The sequence below is a fragment of the Sorex araneus genome, chromosome 1 (assembly GCF_027595985.1).
Source record: "Sorex araneus isolate mSorAra2 chromosome 1, mSorAra2.pri, whole genome shotgun sequence".
Lineage (NCBI taxonomy): Eukaryota > Metazoa > Chordata > Mammalia > Eulipotyphla > Soricidae > Sorex > Sorex araneus.
In genome coordinates this window covers 9,544,318-9,559,275 of record NC_073302.1, presented here as the reverse complement: position 1 = coordinate 9,559,275, position 14,958 = coordinate 9,544,318, and the positions used below count along the sequence as shown (strand labels likewise).

At 38.9% G+C, this 14,958-nt stretch overlaps 1 protein-coding gene across 1 annotated transcript; it reads left to right on the top strand.

Annotated features, from left to right (window-relative positions):
• Positions 1 to 2,440: 2,440 nt before the first annotated feature.
• LOC105943180 (olfactory receptor 1J4-like) lies at positions 2,441 to 14,609 on the top strand. Its single transcript, XM_055124171.1, has 2 exons — positions 2,441 to 2,956; positions 13,665 to 14,609. The coding sequence occupies exons 1-2, from the start codon at positions 2,441 to 2,443 to the stop codon at positions 14,607 to 14,609; spliced, it is 1,461 nt and encodes a 486-aa protein (XP_054980146.1).
• Positions 14,610 to 14,958: the final 349 nt, after the last annotated feature.

The window sequence follows — 14,958 nt, the reverse complement described above, 5'->3', positions numbered from 1 at the left end:
TCTGCCTCTGATTCATTTTGCTCCACATACTACCCTCCAATTCCATCCATATTGTTATGAATTATGTAACTTTATTATTTTTTTTTATTATAGTTTATTTTTAATTAGTGAGTCAACGTGAGGGTACAGTTACAGATTTATACATTTTTGTGCTCATGTTTCTCCCTTACAAAGTTTGATAACCCATCCCTTCACCAGTGCCCATTCTCCACCACCAGTAAACCCAACATCCCACCCCCCCTTCCCAGTCCCGTCTCCCCCCACCCCACACTGCCACTATGGCAGGGTATTCCCTTTTGTTCTTTCTCTCTGATTAGGTGTTGTGGTTTGCAATAAAGGTGTTGAGTGGCCATTGCGTTCAGTCTCTAGTCTATATTTGGCCCGCATCATCTTTCCCCCACATGACCAACAACCACATTTTACTTGCTGTTCCCTTCTCTGAGTTGCCCAGGATGAGAGAACAGCCTCCAAGCCATGGTGACAACCTCCTGGTACTTATTTCTACTATTCTTGGGTGTTCGTCTTATAGTCTATTATTCTATATTCCACAGATGAGTGCAATCTTTCTATGTCTGTCTCTCTCTTTCTGACTCATTTCACTTAGCATGATACTTTCCATGTAGATCCACTTATATGCAAACGTCATGACCTCATTTTTTCTAACAGCTGCATAGTATTCCATTGTATATATGTACCAGAGTTTCTTCAACCAGTCATCTGTTCTAGGGCACTCGGGTTTTTTCCAGATTCTGGCTATTGTAAACAGTGCTGCGATGAACATATAAGTGCAGATGTCACTTCGACTATACTTTTTGGCTTTTCTGGGATATATTCCCAGCAGCGGTATTGCTGGGTCAAATGGGAGCTCAACCTCAAGTTTTTTGAGAATTGTCCATACTGTTTTCCAAAAGGGCTGAACTAGCCGGCATTCCCACCAGCAGTGTAGAAGGGTCCCTTTCTCCCCACATCCTCTCCAACAGCGGTTGCTTTTGTTCTTTTGGATGTGTGCTAGCCTCTGTGGTGTGAGGTGGTATCTCAAAGTTGTTTTGATCTGCATCTCTCTGATGATTAGTGATGTAGAGCACTTTTTCATGTGTCTTTTGGCCATACGTATCTCTTCCTTGGTAAAGTTTCTGTTCATTTCTTCGCCCCATTTTTTGATGGGGTTGGATGTTTTCTTCTTGTAGAGTTCAACCAGTGCTTTATATACCCTTGATATCAACCCCTTATCTGATGAGTATTGTGTAAATATCCTTTCCCATTCTGTAGATAGTCTTTGTATTCTGGTCGCTGTTTCTTTTGCTGTGCAGAAGCTTTTTAGTTTAATGTAGTCCCATTTGTTGATCTCTGTTTTTACTAGATTGCTTAGTTCCGTGTCATCTTTGAAGATACCTTTATCTTCAATATCCTGGAGGGTTTTGCCTACCTTGTCTTCAATGTACCTTATGGTTTGTGGTCTGATGTTGAGGTCTTTAATCCATTTTGATCTGACTTTTGTGCATGGTGACAGATCGAGTTCTAAGCCCATTTTTTTGCATGTGGTTGTCCAGTTGTGCCAGCACCATTTGTTAAAGAGACTTTCCTTGCTCCACTTCACATCTCTTGCACCTTTATCAAAGATTAGATGATCATACCTTTGAGGTTGTGTGTGGGGATATTCCACCCTGTTCCATTGGTCTGCAGTTCTGCTTTTGTTCCAGTACCATGCTGTTTTAATTGTTACCGCTTTGTAGTAGAGTTTAAGGTTGGGAAGGGTGATGCCTCCCATCATCTTTTTCCCAAGAATTGTTTTAGCTATCCGTGGGCGTTTATTGTTCCATATAAATTTCAGGATTGCTTGCTCCGCTTCTTTGAAGAATGCCATGGGTATCCCCATAGGGATCGCGTTAAATCTGTATAATGCTTTGGGGAGTATTGCCATTTTGACAATGTTGATTCTCCCTATCCATGAGCAGGGGATATTTTTCCATTTCCTCATGTCCTCTTTTATTTCATGAAGTAGCGTTTTATAGTTTTCTTTGTAGAGGTCCTTTACTTCTTTAGTTAAGCTGATTCCAAGGTATTTGATTTTCTTGGGCACGAATTATGTAACTTTAAAATGGAACACTTATTTAATAGCTACTTGACATATCTCAGCCATTTTATTTCCTAACTTCAGATTTTGGTGAGAAACTCTGGGATTTCTCGTGTTTGGACCTGATCTGATGTGATATCTATCCTGATATTTCAGGGTTTCTGCTAATGAGATTGTGTTCATTCTGAATGGTCACATAATATCTTGATGACAGATGATAAGTTACCCATTGCGAGCCCCCAAACGGAAGCTATTATGATTGGAACTCATGGACAGAACTTTCTAAAAGCATGAGCTGTTATTTGACTAATCACTTATTCTTTCATATAGGCACCTCTGTTTTTCTTTTCAGGAAATGAGAAGACCATGAAGATGGACAATCAGAGCTGTGCGTCTGAGTTCCTCCTCTTGGGGCTCCCCAGCTGGACAGAGAAACAGGACCTATATTATGCCCTTTTCCTGACCATGTACCTGACCACCGTGCTGGGGAACCTGCTCATCATCCTGCTCATCAGGCTGGACTCCCGCCTCCACACCCCCATGTACTTCTTCCTCAGCCACCTGGCTCTCACTGACGTCTCTTTCTCTTCAGTGACAGCCCCAAAGATGCTCTTTAATATGCAGACACAGAGTCAATCCATCTCTTATGCTGGGTGCGTATCTCAGGTGTATTTCTTCTTATATTTTGGGTGTTTGGACAGCCTCCTTCTCACCTCCATGGCCTATGACAGGTACGTGGCCATCTGTCACCCTCTCCACTACACCACCATCATGAGTCAGAGTCTGTGTATCCTGCTGGTCACTGTGTCCTGGGGTCTATCCTGTGCTGGTGCCCTTTCCCATACCCTGCTTCTGATCCAGCTCTCTTTCTGTGGAGACAACGTTGTCCCCCACTTCTTCTGTGACCTCTCTGCCTTACTTAAGCTGTCCACCTCAGACACCACAGCCAATGAACTGGCTATCTTCACTGTGGGTATGGCAGGTATTACTGTACCGTTCATAAGCATCTTGGTCTCTTATGGCTGCATTGGGGCCACCATCCTGAAGGTCCCCTCTACCAAAGGGATCTTCAAAGCCTTTTCCACATGTGGGTCACACCTCACTGTAGTTTCTCTCTACTATGGGTCAGTTATTGGACTGTACTTTTTCCCCTCAGCCAATAACTCCAATGACAAGGATGTCATTGTTACCATAATGTACACTCTGGTGACCCCCATGCTAAACCCTTTTATCTACAGTCTGAGGAATCGGGATATGAAAGGAGCTCTGGGAAATCTACTTCATAGAACAATATTTTCACCATATTGAGCATTATATTCATATAAGGTTTATATATAACCTTAACTTCATATAAGGTTTGCTCAATTATGTACATGATGCCTGAACATTATTTCTTCACTAAATTGTTGCTTCTTAGTGAACACTTTTACTAGTATACTCTGTGTTACATTCATGTTTATTTTATAGTATTAACATACACAATTACTGCATGCCACCACCACCACTGAAGTGCCCATCATCCTCCACCCCTGACTCTTTGCTTCCCATGGTTCAAACCTTTCCTTTCCCCCATCTCTCCTCTTTGATTGACAGTTATAGTTTTGGTGCATTCTCACCTTCCTTAGCCGCAGCCTATGTGCTTGAGATCTTACACTTGTGCTCCTGTATTACTTCTGTGTTACTTCTAGTCAATATTATTGTTGCCCTTACCCTACCCCAACATGGAACTCTCAGGTCTGTTATATAGCACCCAAGTTTTATTATTTATAAAACCCTTAATCTGTTTTATGTATAGGTGAGATCATTCTGTATTTGTCCTTCTGCCTCTTATTAATTTTGCTTAATATACTACCTTTCGATTCCATCCATATTCTTCTAGAGTATGTAACTTTACTTTTTTTGGCTGCATAATGTTCTATTTTATACCAAGCTTCTTTACCCGTTTATCTGTTGTTCTATATTTGGGTTGCTTCCATATCCTGGCTATTGTCATAGGAACTACAATGGGACTAAGTGTGCATGCATCATATCAAATTAATGTTAATGTTAGGGGATAGATATCGAGAAGTGGGATATCTGAGTCAAATCATCAGAAGGGTCAAATATTTCCATTCTTGCATGTTTGAGAAATCTTCAGAGTGTTTTCCATCGAGACTGAGCCACATGACTTTCTCACCAATAAAGAATGAAGGATCATTATTCACCTTACTCTCACCAACACTTACTTTCTTTTCTTTTTTTAATATAAGCCATTCCCACAGGCGTGAGTAGATTTTTCATGTGGCACACACTTCAATCTGTGCTTTACTTAGCATATGGTTTTCTCTTTGTTCAGGTTTCCTCTTTATTTTTGTTTCATGAGTAAGGCTCATTAAAAATTTAGCTTAAAGGAAAAAAGAAAGAAAGAAAGAAAGAAAGAAAGAAAGAAAGAAAGAAAGAAAGAAAGAAAGAAAGAAAGAAAGAAAGAGAAGAAGAACAAAAATGAGTTTTTTAAGTGTATATTTATTCTTTCATTCTTCCTGATCTAATGCTATACTTTATCTTTTGGGGGACATACCTAGCATTGCTCAGGGATTACTCCTGCCTCTGTGCTCAGGTTTCATTCCTGGCAGTGCAAGGATCAAGGCAAGTATGCCAAATATGCAAGACAAGTGTCCTGCCCACTGGTACTTGCTCTTCTACCCTAATGCTATACTTATTTTTCTATCTCTTCTTTTGTTGTGTAGCATTTTTCTTGTGATATCTAGCCACATTATATTCTATTCTATTGGTGATTATACGGCACTTAACTTTTCCATTTTAATGGTCCAATGCTTGCCATGCGCCTGCACACCTGCCTTTTGACCTCACTACCTCCTCAATACCGAGTCCAGCTACTTCATCAAAGTGTGTCTATTTGCCATTTTGCCTGGCCCTTTCATTTTGAGTCTGAAAAAGAACTGATTAATAGAATCCCAGCAATTCAAAGAAGAGACCCTCAGTGGTCTGAGTTAAGAGCTATGGGAATAGGTTGGTGGGTCAGGAATATTAATACACTTAGGCGATGCATGGAAAAGGTTGCTAAGGCTTCTTTTCAAAGAAATAACGATACCTTGGATGCTGCGATATTCTACCTTTCTATGAAGTAGAAAGCGGTAGTGTGTGATGTGTTTAGGTCACAGCATGATGAAAAAAAATGACAACATTTTTCAGCCACAACTTTAATGAAGATTGGTGGAGCAAGGCTGCTTTGAAAAATGCTTTCGCTTTACTCAGAAAACAGCGCTTTGAACAATCAGTTGCATTCTTCTTGTTAGCAGGTTCACTGAATGATGCCATTGAGGTGACACTTGGCAATGGTCAGGGATTATTCCTGGCTGTTTACTCAGGGATTACTCCTGGCAAGGTTGAGGGGACTATATGTGATGCCAGGGATCAAATCTGTGTTGGTCACATGCAAGATAAGTGCCTTACCCATTCTGCCATCTTTCAGCCCTGAAAATTTTTTTGTAGTGAATGTTGCTTTCCAGATAAGATGTACTGTACTCTTCAAGTTTAAATGCATGAAAAATGGCAAAAGATGACTTCTGGTTTTCTTCCTGGTCATCTCTTCATTCTTTTTGGGTCACACCCGGTGATGTACAGGGGTTACTCCTGGCTTTGCACTCAGGAATTACTCCTGGCGGTGCTCAAGGGACCATATGGGATGCTGGGAATTGAACCCAGGTCGGCGGCGTGCAAGGCAAACGCCCTCCCCGCAGTGCTGTCACTCCAGCCCCTCATCTCTTCATTCTTAGCTCTCCTCTCTGGCATAGTAAATCCTTTATTTTTTAAGTGGATTTATAGATTAGGAATGGAAACATTTACATTTTACTTTGTACTGTGGTTGTCTTAGACATGAGAAGTTGAATGTGAAGAGAATTTTTTTTAAGTATTTTTTGCTGGGGACTCAGTTGACAATGCTCTGGGGTTACTCCTGGCTCTGTGCTCAGGGATCACTCCTGGTACTTGGCGACCATATGTGGTGCTGGGGATTGAATCTCAGTTGGTTTCAATGTGGCAAGGTCACCCGCTTTATTCTCTCCAGCCCTTCAAAATGGCATTTTTTTAAAAATCTTTTATTGATTCACCATGTGGAAAGTTACAAAGCGTTCAGGTTAAAGTCTCAGTTATACAATGCTCAAACACCCATCCCTTCACCAGTGCACATATTCCACCACCAAGAATCACGATATACCTCCCCCCTTCCCCCCACCTCCCCAGCCCCCCACCCCACAGGTGTAACTGGTAAATTTCACTTTACTTTCACTTTACTTTGATTACATTCAATATTTAAACAAAAAATTTCACTATTATTGATTTGGAGTTTCTCCCCCCTAAAGTCGGTCTGCTGAAAAGAAAGCATTTGGTAATTTGTTTTCCATTGCTGAGAATGAAGAGATATGAGGTCAGGAGGCCACACTAGCAGCAGCATAGTTTTGGATTTCTGTATTTTAGTATCAAAATGGCATTTTTGATGTAGAAATTTTGACTGTTGAGTAAGTAATTATAAATATTGTTATTTATTCAGGGCATATTCCTCATAGGATGCATAAGTATCACTAAGAGCAACAGCCTTGACATAAAAAACATAATTGGAAACAACATATTATAGAAGAAATAAAAATATAAGTATACTATAAAGTTAAAGTGCTTTGGAATCAATCACCTTTTCAAAATTATCTCAATTGTATGGATTTTTAAAATGATGAGTGTTTATAATAGGAAGTGGGAAATTTAACCCAGAAGGTCTTCAGACAAGAGAAATTTTGTTGTTGCTTTGGGCCACACTCAGTATTCAGGGATTACGACTGGAGCGATATCACAGCAGATAGGGTGTTTGCCTTGCACGCAGCCGACCCGGGTTCAATTCTTCCATTCCTCTCAAAGAGCTCGACAAGCTATCGAGAGTATTTCGCCTGTGCAGCAGAGCCTGGCAAGCTACCCATGGTGGATTCGATATGCCAAAAATAGTAACAAGTCTCACAATGGAGCCATTACTAGTGCCCCCTTGAGCAAATTGATGAACAACGAGACGACAGTGCTACAGTGCAATGGTCAAAATTTCTTATTTCGGTATTTTGCTATTATTAGCAATTATTATTATTTGATATTATTAATATATTACTGCTGTTCTTATTTTTCACTGATTTTTGTATATATCCAAAGATTATGTAAATTATATTCCCAGATAATTTTGAAGAAAATAATTAAAGAGAGTGAAGATATGGAGATTTTAGTCATAAAAATAAATTTAGAACTTTCTTAAATCTAAGTGTTCCATATTAAAAGGCAGAAAAATTACTAGATAAGTTCACTGGGGTACTGGAGATACCTGAATCTGCAAAATTTCAAAAGCAAAAAGAAAATTTTCTGAAGTTCAGAGACTAAAAACAGCAAAGAAACAAAGCAGCTACTAAGTGCATTTCGGTATAATAGCAAATCATCTAAAATTGACAACTTGAGGGACCCTCTGTGCCTAAAGACTTTGATTCCAGAGACCTAACACATTCGGGCATCCAGCGCAGCTTCTAATAGCAATGCACTGGGACTGCGAACTGGGCTGCAACTCTGTGCTGCCCGGGGGTGGATCTTTCCTCCCCACCCTGTCTTCCTGCACGGAAAATGGCGGCGGCGGCACCCACATGGCAGGCGCCATCTTCTAAGAATCCTAACCCAGAGGTATTCGGTTTTTACACTTGGGGCTCCTAGGGACTCATGGGAAGGGGGTGTAACCGGCACGCCCTCGGCCCAGATAAATTTGGAGCTGCTGAAAGTGATTTTGATTCCAGAGACTTCTTACAGCAATGCACTGGGACTGTGAGCTGGGCTATGCAATTTCTGGCAGAATTTTCCCTGGACTTTATACAGAAATCCAAAACCGCACAGACGCAGCAGCATCCGCATGACTTAATGTCTCTAATTGTCAGCAATGTGAAACAGTTCCTTTTGAACAGGTCTGACTTGGGGGGGAAACTCCAATACAGTAAGTTTTTGTTGAAATATTGAAGGTTATTAATGTAGCAGCCACCTCTCTGGACTGTGAACTAAGTAAAAGTCCCACGCCGGCCGAGAAGAGGAAATATCCCTCTTTCCAGGTTGTTTCCCATTTTCAGGGAGAAATGCGGCGTGGCGTATACCACACTATGAGGCTCGGGAAGGGGGATGGTGGGGGGAAAAAAGGGAAAAGGAAAAAGGAAAAAAAAATGAGTTATGTACTTGGAGCAGGAGCAGTGGGGCTACATATCTCTTCATTCCCAGCAATGGAAAATTAATTATCAAATGCTTCCTTGGTAATAGGGCTGTCTCTCTTGGGTGGAAACTCCAATAACCATAGTGAGTTTTGTGTTGAAATATGGAACATAATCAAAGTAAAGAGAAAATGAAGTGAAATTTATTAGTTATACAGTAGGGGGTTGGGGGTGGGGGCAGGGGTATACTTGGGGTTTTTGGTGGTGGAATATGGGCACTGGTGAAGGGATGGGTGTTTGAATATTGTATAACTGAGACATAAACCTGAGAACTTTGTAACTAATAAAATAAAATAAAATTGACAACTTGAGTCTCAAAAAGATACTAGCAAAAGAGAATGAAGCAGACAACTTATATGAAGAAATATAAAACCCAGTGCTTCTGAAATTTTATTAAAATCATCAGCTTAGAGATCCAAGAAGCTAAATAAGATGAAATATAAATTCTAAAAAAAAGAACTACACCTAAGTACATCATAGAGAAAGACAGTGAGAAAATCAAACAAGAAACTAAAACATCCAGAGGAACACTAATAAAGAAAATCTTTAAATTGTGATAGTTTATTCAAGTATACTAATAATATCTAACATTGAAAAATATTGCATTATGACATTTTGAATTCTGTGCCTCTAAAAATTTGTTTTAAATTTAATTGTACTACTATTGAGGTAATAAGGTTTGCAATAGTGAATTTTGGTAATATTTAATTTTTTTAGGCACTGTGATTGACAAAGCTCTTAACAATAGTTTCAGATATACAACATTCCAACTTCATCACACCACCATTGTCCACATTCTTCCACTGATAACCACAGTTTCCCTCCCACCCCCAACATGTCACCTTGACAATCCCATTTTTATATGAAATTATTGTGATTTGGGTCCCGTTCTTACAAAAGTCTTGACTTTCAGTAGTTTAGACATATAGATAGCCCTCCCTCTTTCACACACACATGAGCCCTCCACCTCTGACCCTGGCCCTTAAGTTGCCTTCAAACTGCCTCCTATTGCTTTTCTCTCCATCTCTCTCTTCCTTTATGGCATTTTTTTGTTCCTAATATCTAGGGTCAAGTGTTTGCCCACTTTTGATACCATCCATTCCCTTATCATGTTATTCTTTATAGCATAGATTAGTTAAAACATCAGTGTTTTTTTTTGTCGTTCTCACTTAACACAAGATCCTCCAGTTCCATCCACCTTACAGCAAATTTCATGACTTCATCCTTACTTGTGACTGCATGGTATTCCATTGTGTGTATATTGTGTATTTAAATTTAATTTTATTACTATTGAGGTAAAAAGGCTTATAACTGACTTTACAGTATTTGTTTTTATTTAGGCACTGTGACTTACAAAGTTGTTGACAATGTTATTATGTATATATCTTTATCCACACATCTGCCATTGGATATCTGGGTTGTTCCCATGTTCTGACTATTGTAAACTGCAGTGACCAGAGGTGTGCAGTTTACAATAGTCAGAGGTGGGAATATATATATATATACATATATATATCCAGAGAAATATATATATATATTCCTACCAGCAATGACTAGAGTTCCTTTTTTACCACATCCTCATCAACACAACTTTATTATCTTTTTGATACATGCCATTCTCATTTGTGTGAGATGAAATCTCATTGTTTTAATTAGAATTTCCCCAACAATAAGTGAACATCCATTTAATATATCTTGTAGCAACATGGATTTTACAATTATCTCATGTTTGCAGTACGAAGTATCCATTGGGTTGCCAACTTTGAGGAGGAAGTCTTTTCACCTCTGAAATTCAGCAAAGTAGGCTGGCTAAATATAGAACTGTAATAAATTTCTACCAACAGAAGTTCATTTCATAGATGGTAAGCAATAGATCAACATTTATGGAAATTATGTCTCATTGTGGTGAGTCTAATTCTGGTGATAGAATATAAATTGCTTCATCACTTTGCTTAGATGGTGAAAGTATTAGAATATTTCTGCTTTTCTTGCAATAGTATGGGACATAGGAATGAAAAGAGAATTAGATTATCTTAGTCAATCTCTATTTTACTGTTATTTTACAAAAATTAAACATTTTATTTTAGCCACCATGATTTACAATACTGTCAATATTATAGTCAATGCATATAACATTCCAGCCCCACCTGTCCTGTACCAGTGTCCACTTTCCTCTATCTTTGTTTCAGAGTCCCCCTTGAACTTCTCCATCCTCCAATTCCCACTCCCTTTGCCACGATAAGCCCATTTCTATAGAACCTGAGAACTGGTTTAAAGGACTGAGTTTTGCATGGTATTATTCATACATAATCACAGTTTTCCCAGAGGTAACTAAAAAGTCAAAATACTTTGTGAAACACAAAACTCCTAGCAGAGTTTTCAAGGATGAATTCTCTATTGCCTAGTACCAACAAACGGTTCTCTCAAGGGAACCAATGGGAATGAAGTAATTATTTGTCTCCTCTTTGTTTAGTTTGAAGCTTAGATGAGTGAGCTGTTCCCCAGAGTCTTCTCAATGATTATAAATTTAGAATTCCCACTGATTGCTCAGCAGTTGTAAACAAGTAACTTTGATATATCTATCTTTCTCGGTTTTGAACTGACAATTCTTCTTCCTTCTGCAATGTATCATTAAGCCTCTCAGAGACTCTGTCTGCTTCACTTTGGCTTCTAGATAAAAATGAAGAACTTGCCCATGACTCATAGCTTCAGGTATTATGTGCTAATTCCCTAAGTGGTGGAACAGGAGAATCACCTTCAGCAGTGAGATTTTGTGTGTATATATGTTGAGTCTATTCGTGTGTATATGCATATACATCGAACTATGGTGTTATAGTATAGCTTTGCTATTTGTCATTCTGAGGTCTACAGATATTACCACACGGAATTATGTTTTGGTTGAGCTTCTAATACTCTCTTGCTCTTCTTTAAACCTGCAGTGTATTATTCATTTCCCCATATTTTGTCCCAAAGTTGTAATTATATGTATCTCTATCTTCATCTCTAGTTCAAGGGTAAGTGGACTTCACCATATTCCTGAATTACAGTATAACAGCCTCCTAGCAGCATTACTGATTTGCTATTTTGTGTCTTTGCTATGTGGACAAAGTAACCAATGTAATATTTAAATTATTTCATTCATAACCTCACTTAAATCTTTCTGTGGGTGCTCAATTGCTTTGAAAATAAGGTCAAACCTTTCCATTTTGACAGAAAAACACTTACATAATTTTCCTCATAGCTAATTCTCCAAGCTCAGAGATTTCCCATGGTGATCATGCCCTGATTCTTTTTTTCATGTCCCTCAACTCTCAGAGTACTGCCCTCTCTAAATATCTAATTAGAAAGTTCATTTTTTTACTTTCATGAAGAAGACTTTTAATATTCAAAGTACATATAAAAATCCTTAAGAACAGGTCCGACTTTGGGGGAGGGAAACTCCAAACAATAATAGTGAGTTTTTTGTTGAAATATTGAATGTAATCAAAGTAAAGAGAAAGTAAACTGAAATTTATCAGCTACACAGGTGGGATGGGGGGCTGGGGTAGTGGAGGGGAGGTTTACTGTGGTTCTTGGTGATGGAATATGTGCACTGGTGAATGGATGGGTGTTCGAGCAATGTATAAGTGAGACTTAAGCTTGAAACCTTTGTAACTTTCCACATGGTGATTAAATAAAATAAATTAATTAATTAAAAAAATCCTTAAGAACAGACTTCTAATATATAATGTTTACTTAATAATATGAATTAAAATGTGTCTATTACTCAAAGTTATTTCTAAGAATTAATCTTATAGATATATCTGATGTGAAAATGTCATATACAGGTACATATACAATTTTTATATGAAAATGTCATATACATTTTTAATAAAAAATTGCTTTAAAGGGCATTAAAAGCCACACAATTTCCATCAGAGTCAGCATATTAGTTGTGAGTGACTGATTTGTGATGATAATTAGCAACACTGCACATGACTTCTGTGCCAGGAACTTAATAATGCAGGGACTGTTGCGATGAACTCCATTTAAGTGAAAGAACTGTTAGCATGCAAAAATTCCTCATGCAAATGATGAATGCTATCATGAAGACTTTTTTTATCTCCTATTATTTTTGTCACTTTTATGTGGACAAACACATGAGTAGCTTATATAAGAAGAGAGAGAAATGATACTGTTTGGATGTAAAATGTAGAAAATGAAAATTAATTGGAAATTACTGACACAAATCCTGCCTCATTTTTTTTTTTGCTTTTTTGGGTCACACCCAACGATGCTCAGGGGTTACTCCTGACTTTGCACTCAGGAATTACTCCTGGCGGTGCTTGGGGGACCATATGGGATGCCGGGGATCGAACCTGGGTCGGCCGCGTGCAAGGCAAACGCCCTACCCGCTGTGCTATCGCTCCAGCCCCCTCATTTTTTTTTAAATGGGGGAAAAAAGAGAGGGGAGATGAAGGATGATACTGTAACACAGGACATGTGTGGGGGGTTTTGCTAGTGGTGGAGTGCAAGTGTTGTAGCATTACATGAAAACCATACATGTAAAGACAAATGCAAATCTGTTAACTAAACCACAATAATAAATATAACTTTATTTATAAACATAAATTTATTCATAAATATAAATTTAAATATCAATTTAAAGCCAAAGAGTAATTTAAATAAATAGCTAAAAACTCCCTGTACCCAAAAGGAAGAATAGTGAGAAATTGCAAATGTGGAGAAGTGGAAAGAATTAAATAAAGATTAATCACAATATTACAAAGTATGTTGCTAAATCTTTCACATTTTTGGCTGATATTCTTGTTACTACTGCCTTTTCTAGAAGCAATTGCAAAGATTGGTTCCACCAAGTCTCCAAATTTTGATGTATGGGCAATACAAAAGTCTCCACTGCGTTGTCTCTTATAGAAAAATCCTTGGAGATAGAACATTAGCTAACCCTTAGAATGAGAGCCAGAGGAAAATTGAAGGAGGGGATTATAGACAATAAGCATGTCTATCACATTAAGTAGCAATTTCTGACTTATCTTTGCACTCAAATATCCTAATCTCAGATTTAAATGATGAACTCTGAATCTACTCATGCTTTAATTTGAATTTTCTGATATTTTGTAGTTTCTATGACAGAGATTTCTTGATTCTAGCTGGCCACAGAATACTTTGATGTCAGACCAAAGCTTGCCATTCCTGAGACCAAAAAATGAGCCAGAATGATTCAAAATAATGACCAGATTTGTCTAAAACCATACTATGTTCTGTGATAGACTTCTCATCCTCCCAAAATATCATCTCTCTTTCATACCCAGCAATTACAGACCATGAAGATGGGAAACCAGAGCTGTGCATCCGAGTTCATCCTCTTGGGGCTCCCCAGCTGGGCAGAGAAACAGGACCTATATTATGCCCTTTTCCTGTCCATGTACCTGACCACCGTGCTGGGGAACCTGCTCATCATCCTGCTCATCAGGCTGGACTCCCGCCTCCACACCCCCATGTACTTCTTCCTCAGCCACCTGGCTCTCACTGACGTCTCTTTCTCTTCAGTGACAGCCCCAAAGATGCTCTTCAATATGCAGACACAGAGCCAATCCATCTCCTATGCTGGGTGTGTTTCCCAGATGTATTTCTTTCTGTTTTATGCTGATATCGACAGTTTCCTTCTCACCTCCATGGCCTATGACAGGTACATGGCCATCTGCCACCCCCTCCACTACACCACCATCATAAGTCAGAGTGTGTGTTCCCTGCTGGTCATTCTATCCTGGGTCTTATCCTGTGCTAGCGCCTTTTGCCATACCCTTCTCCTTGTCCGTCTCTCCTTCTGTGGAGAAAACACTGTCCCCCACTTCTTTTGTGACCTTTCTGCCTTACTTAAGCTGTCCACCTCAGACACCACAGTCAATGAACTGGTTATCCTTACCGTGGGAGTGGCGGTCATCACTATACCATTCGTATGCATCCTGGTCTCTTATGGCCGCATTGGGGCCACCATCCTGAAGACCCCCTCCACCAAGGGGATCTATAAAGCCTTTTCCACATGTGGGTCACACCTCACTGTAGTTTCTCTCTACTATGGATCAATTATCGGACTGTACTTTTTCCCCTCATCCAATACCTCCAATGAGAAGGATGTTGCTGTTGCTGTAATGTACACTCTGGTCACACCCATGTTAAACCCCTTTATCTACAGTCTGAGGAATCGGGATATGAAAGGAGCTCTGAGAAATTTGCTAAGCAAAGCAACATTTTCCCCACGATGAACATTTTATGCCCTATAACTGCCCATCCTGCACACACAACAAGAACATTATTTCTTCTCTGAGCTCTTGTTTCATGATGAATCTTGGCATAGAACTCTGGGGATATGTTTTAGTTTGTATGATTTTCTCTGTTACTTTTCTTCTATTTTTTGTGCTATGTGAAAGGCTTATTGAAAATATGTCTTCCATATTGATTTATCTAAAATTGCCTTCAAATGATTCTTCTAAAATGTTTTTGTCTTTTGCTTATTGAGTTCACTGTCCCACACACTTTTTTCATTTTCTCTCTAGTAGTAACTTTCCATAAAATTCATTTATTTATTCATTCATTCAGTTAGGTAGTTTTTAT

Excerpts from the sequence above, each read along its gene's own strand:
- LOC105943180 (XM_055124171.1), top strand. The coding sequence starts at position 2,441 with ATGAAGATGGACAATCAGAGCTGTGCGTCTGAGTTCCTCCTCTTGGGG. Across the intron at positions 2,957-13,664 it reads TCTCTTTCTGTGGAGACAAC|ACCATGAAGATGGGAAACCA; the intron begins GTTGTCCCCCAC and ends CAGCAATTACAG.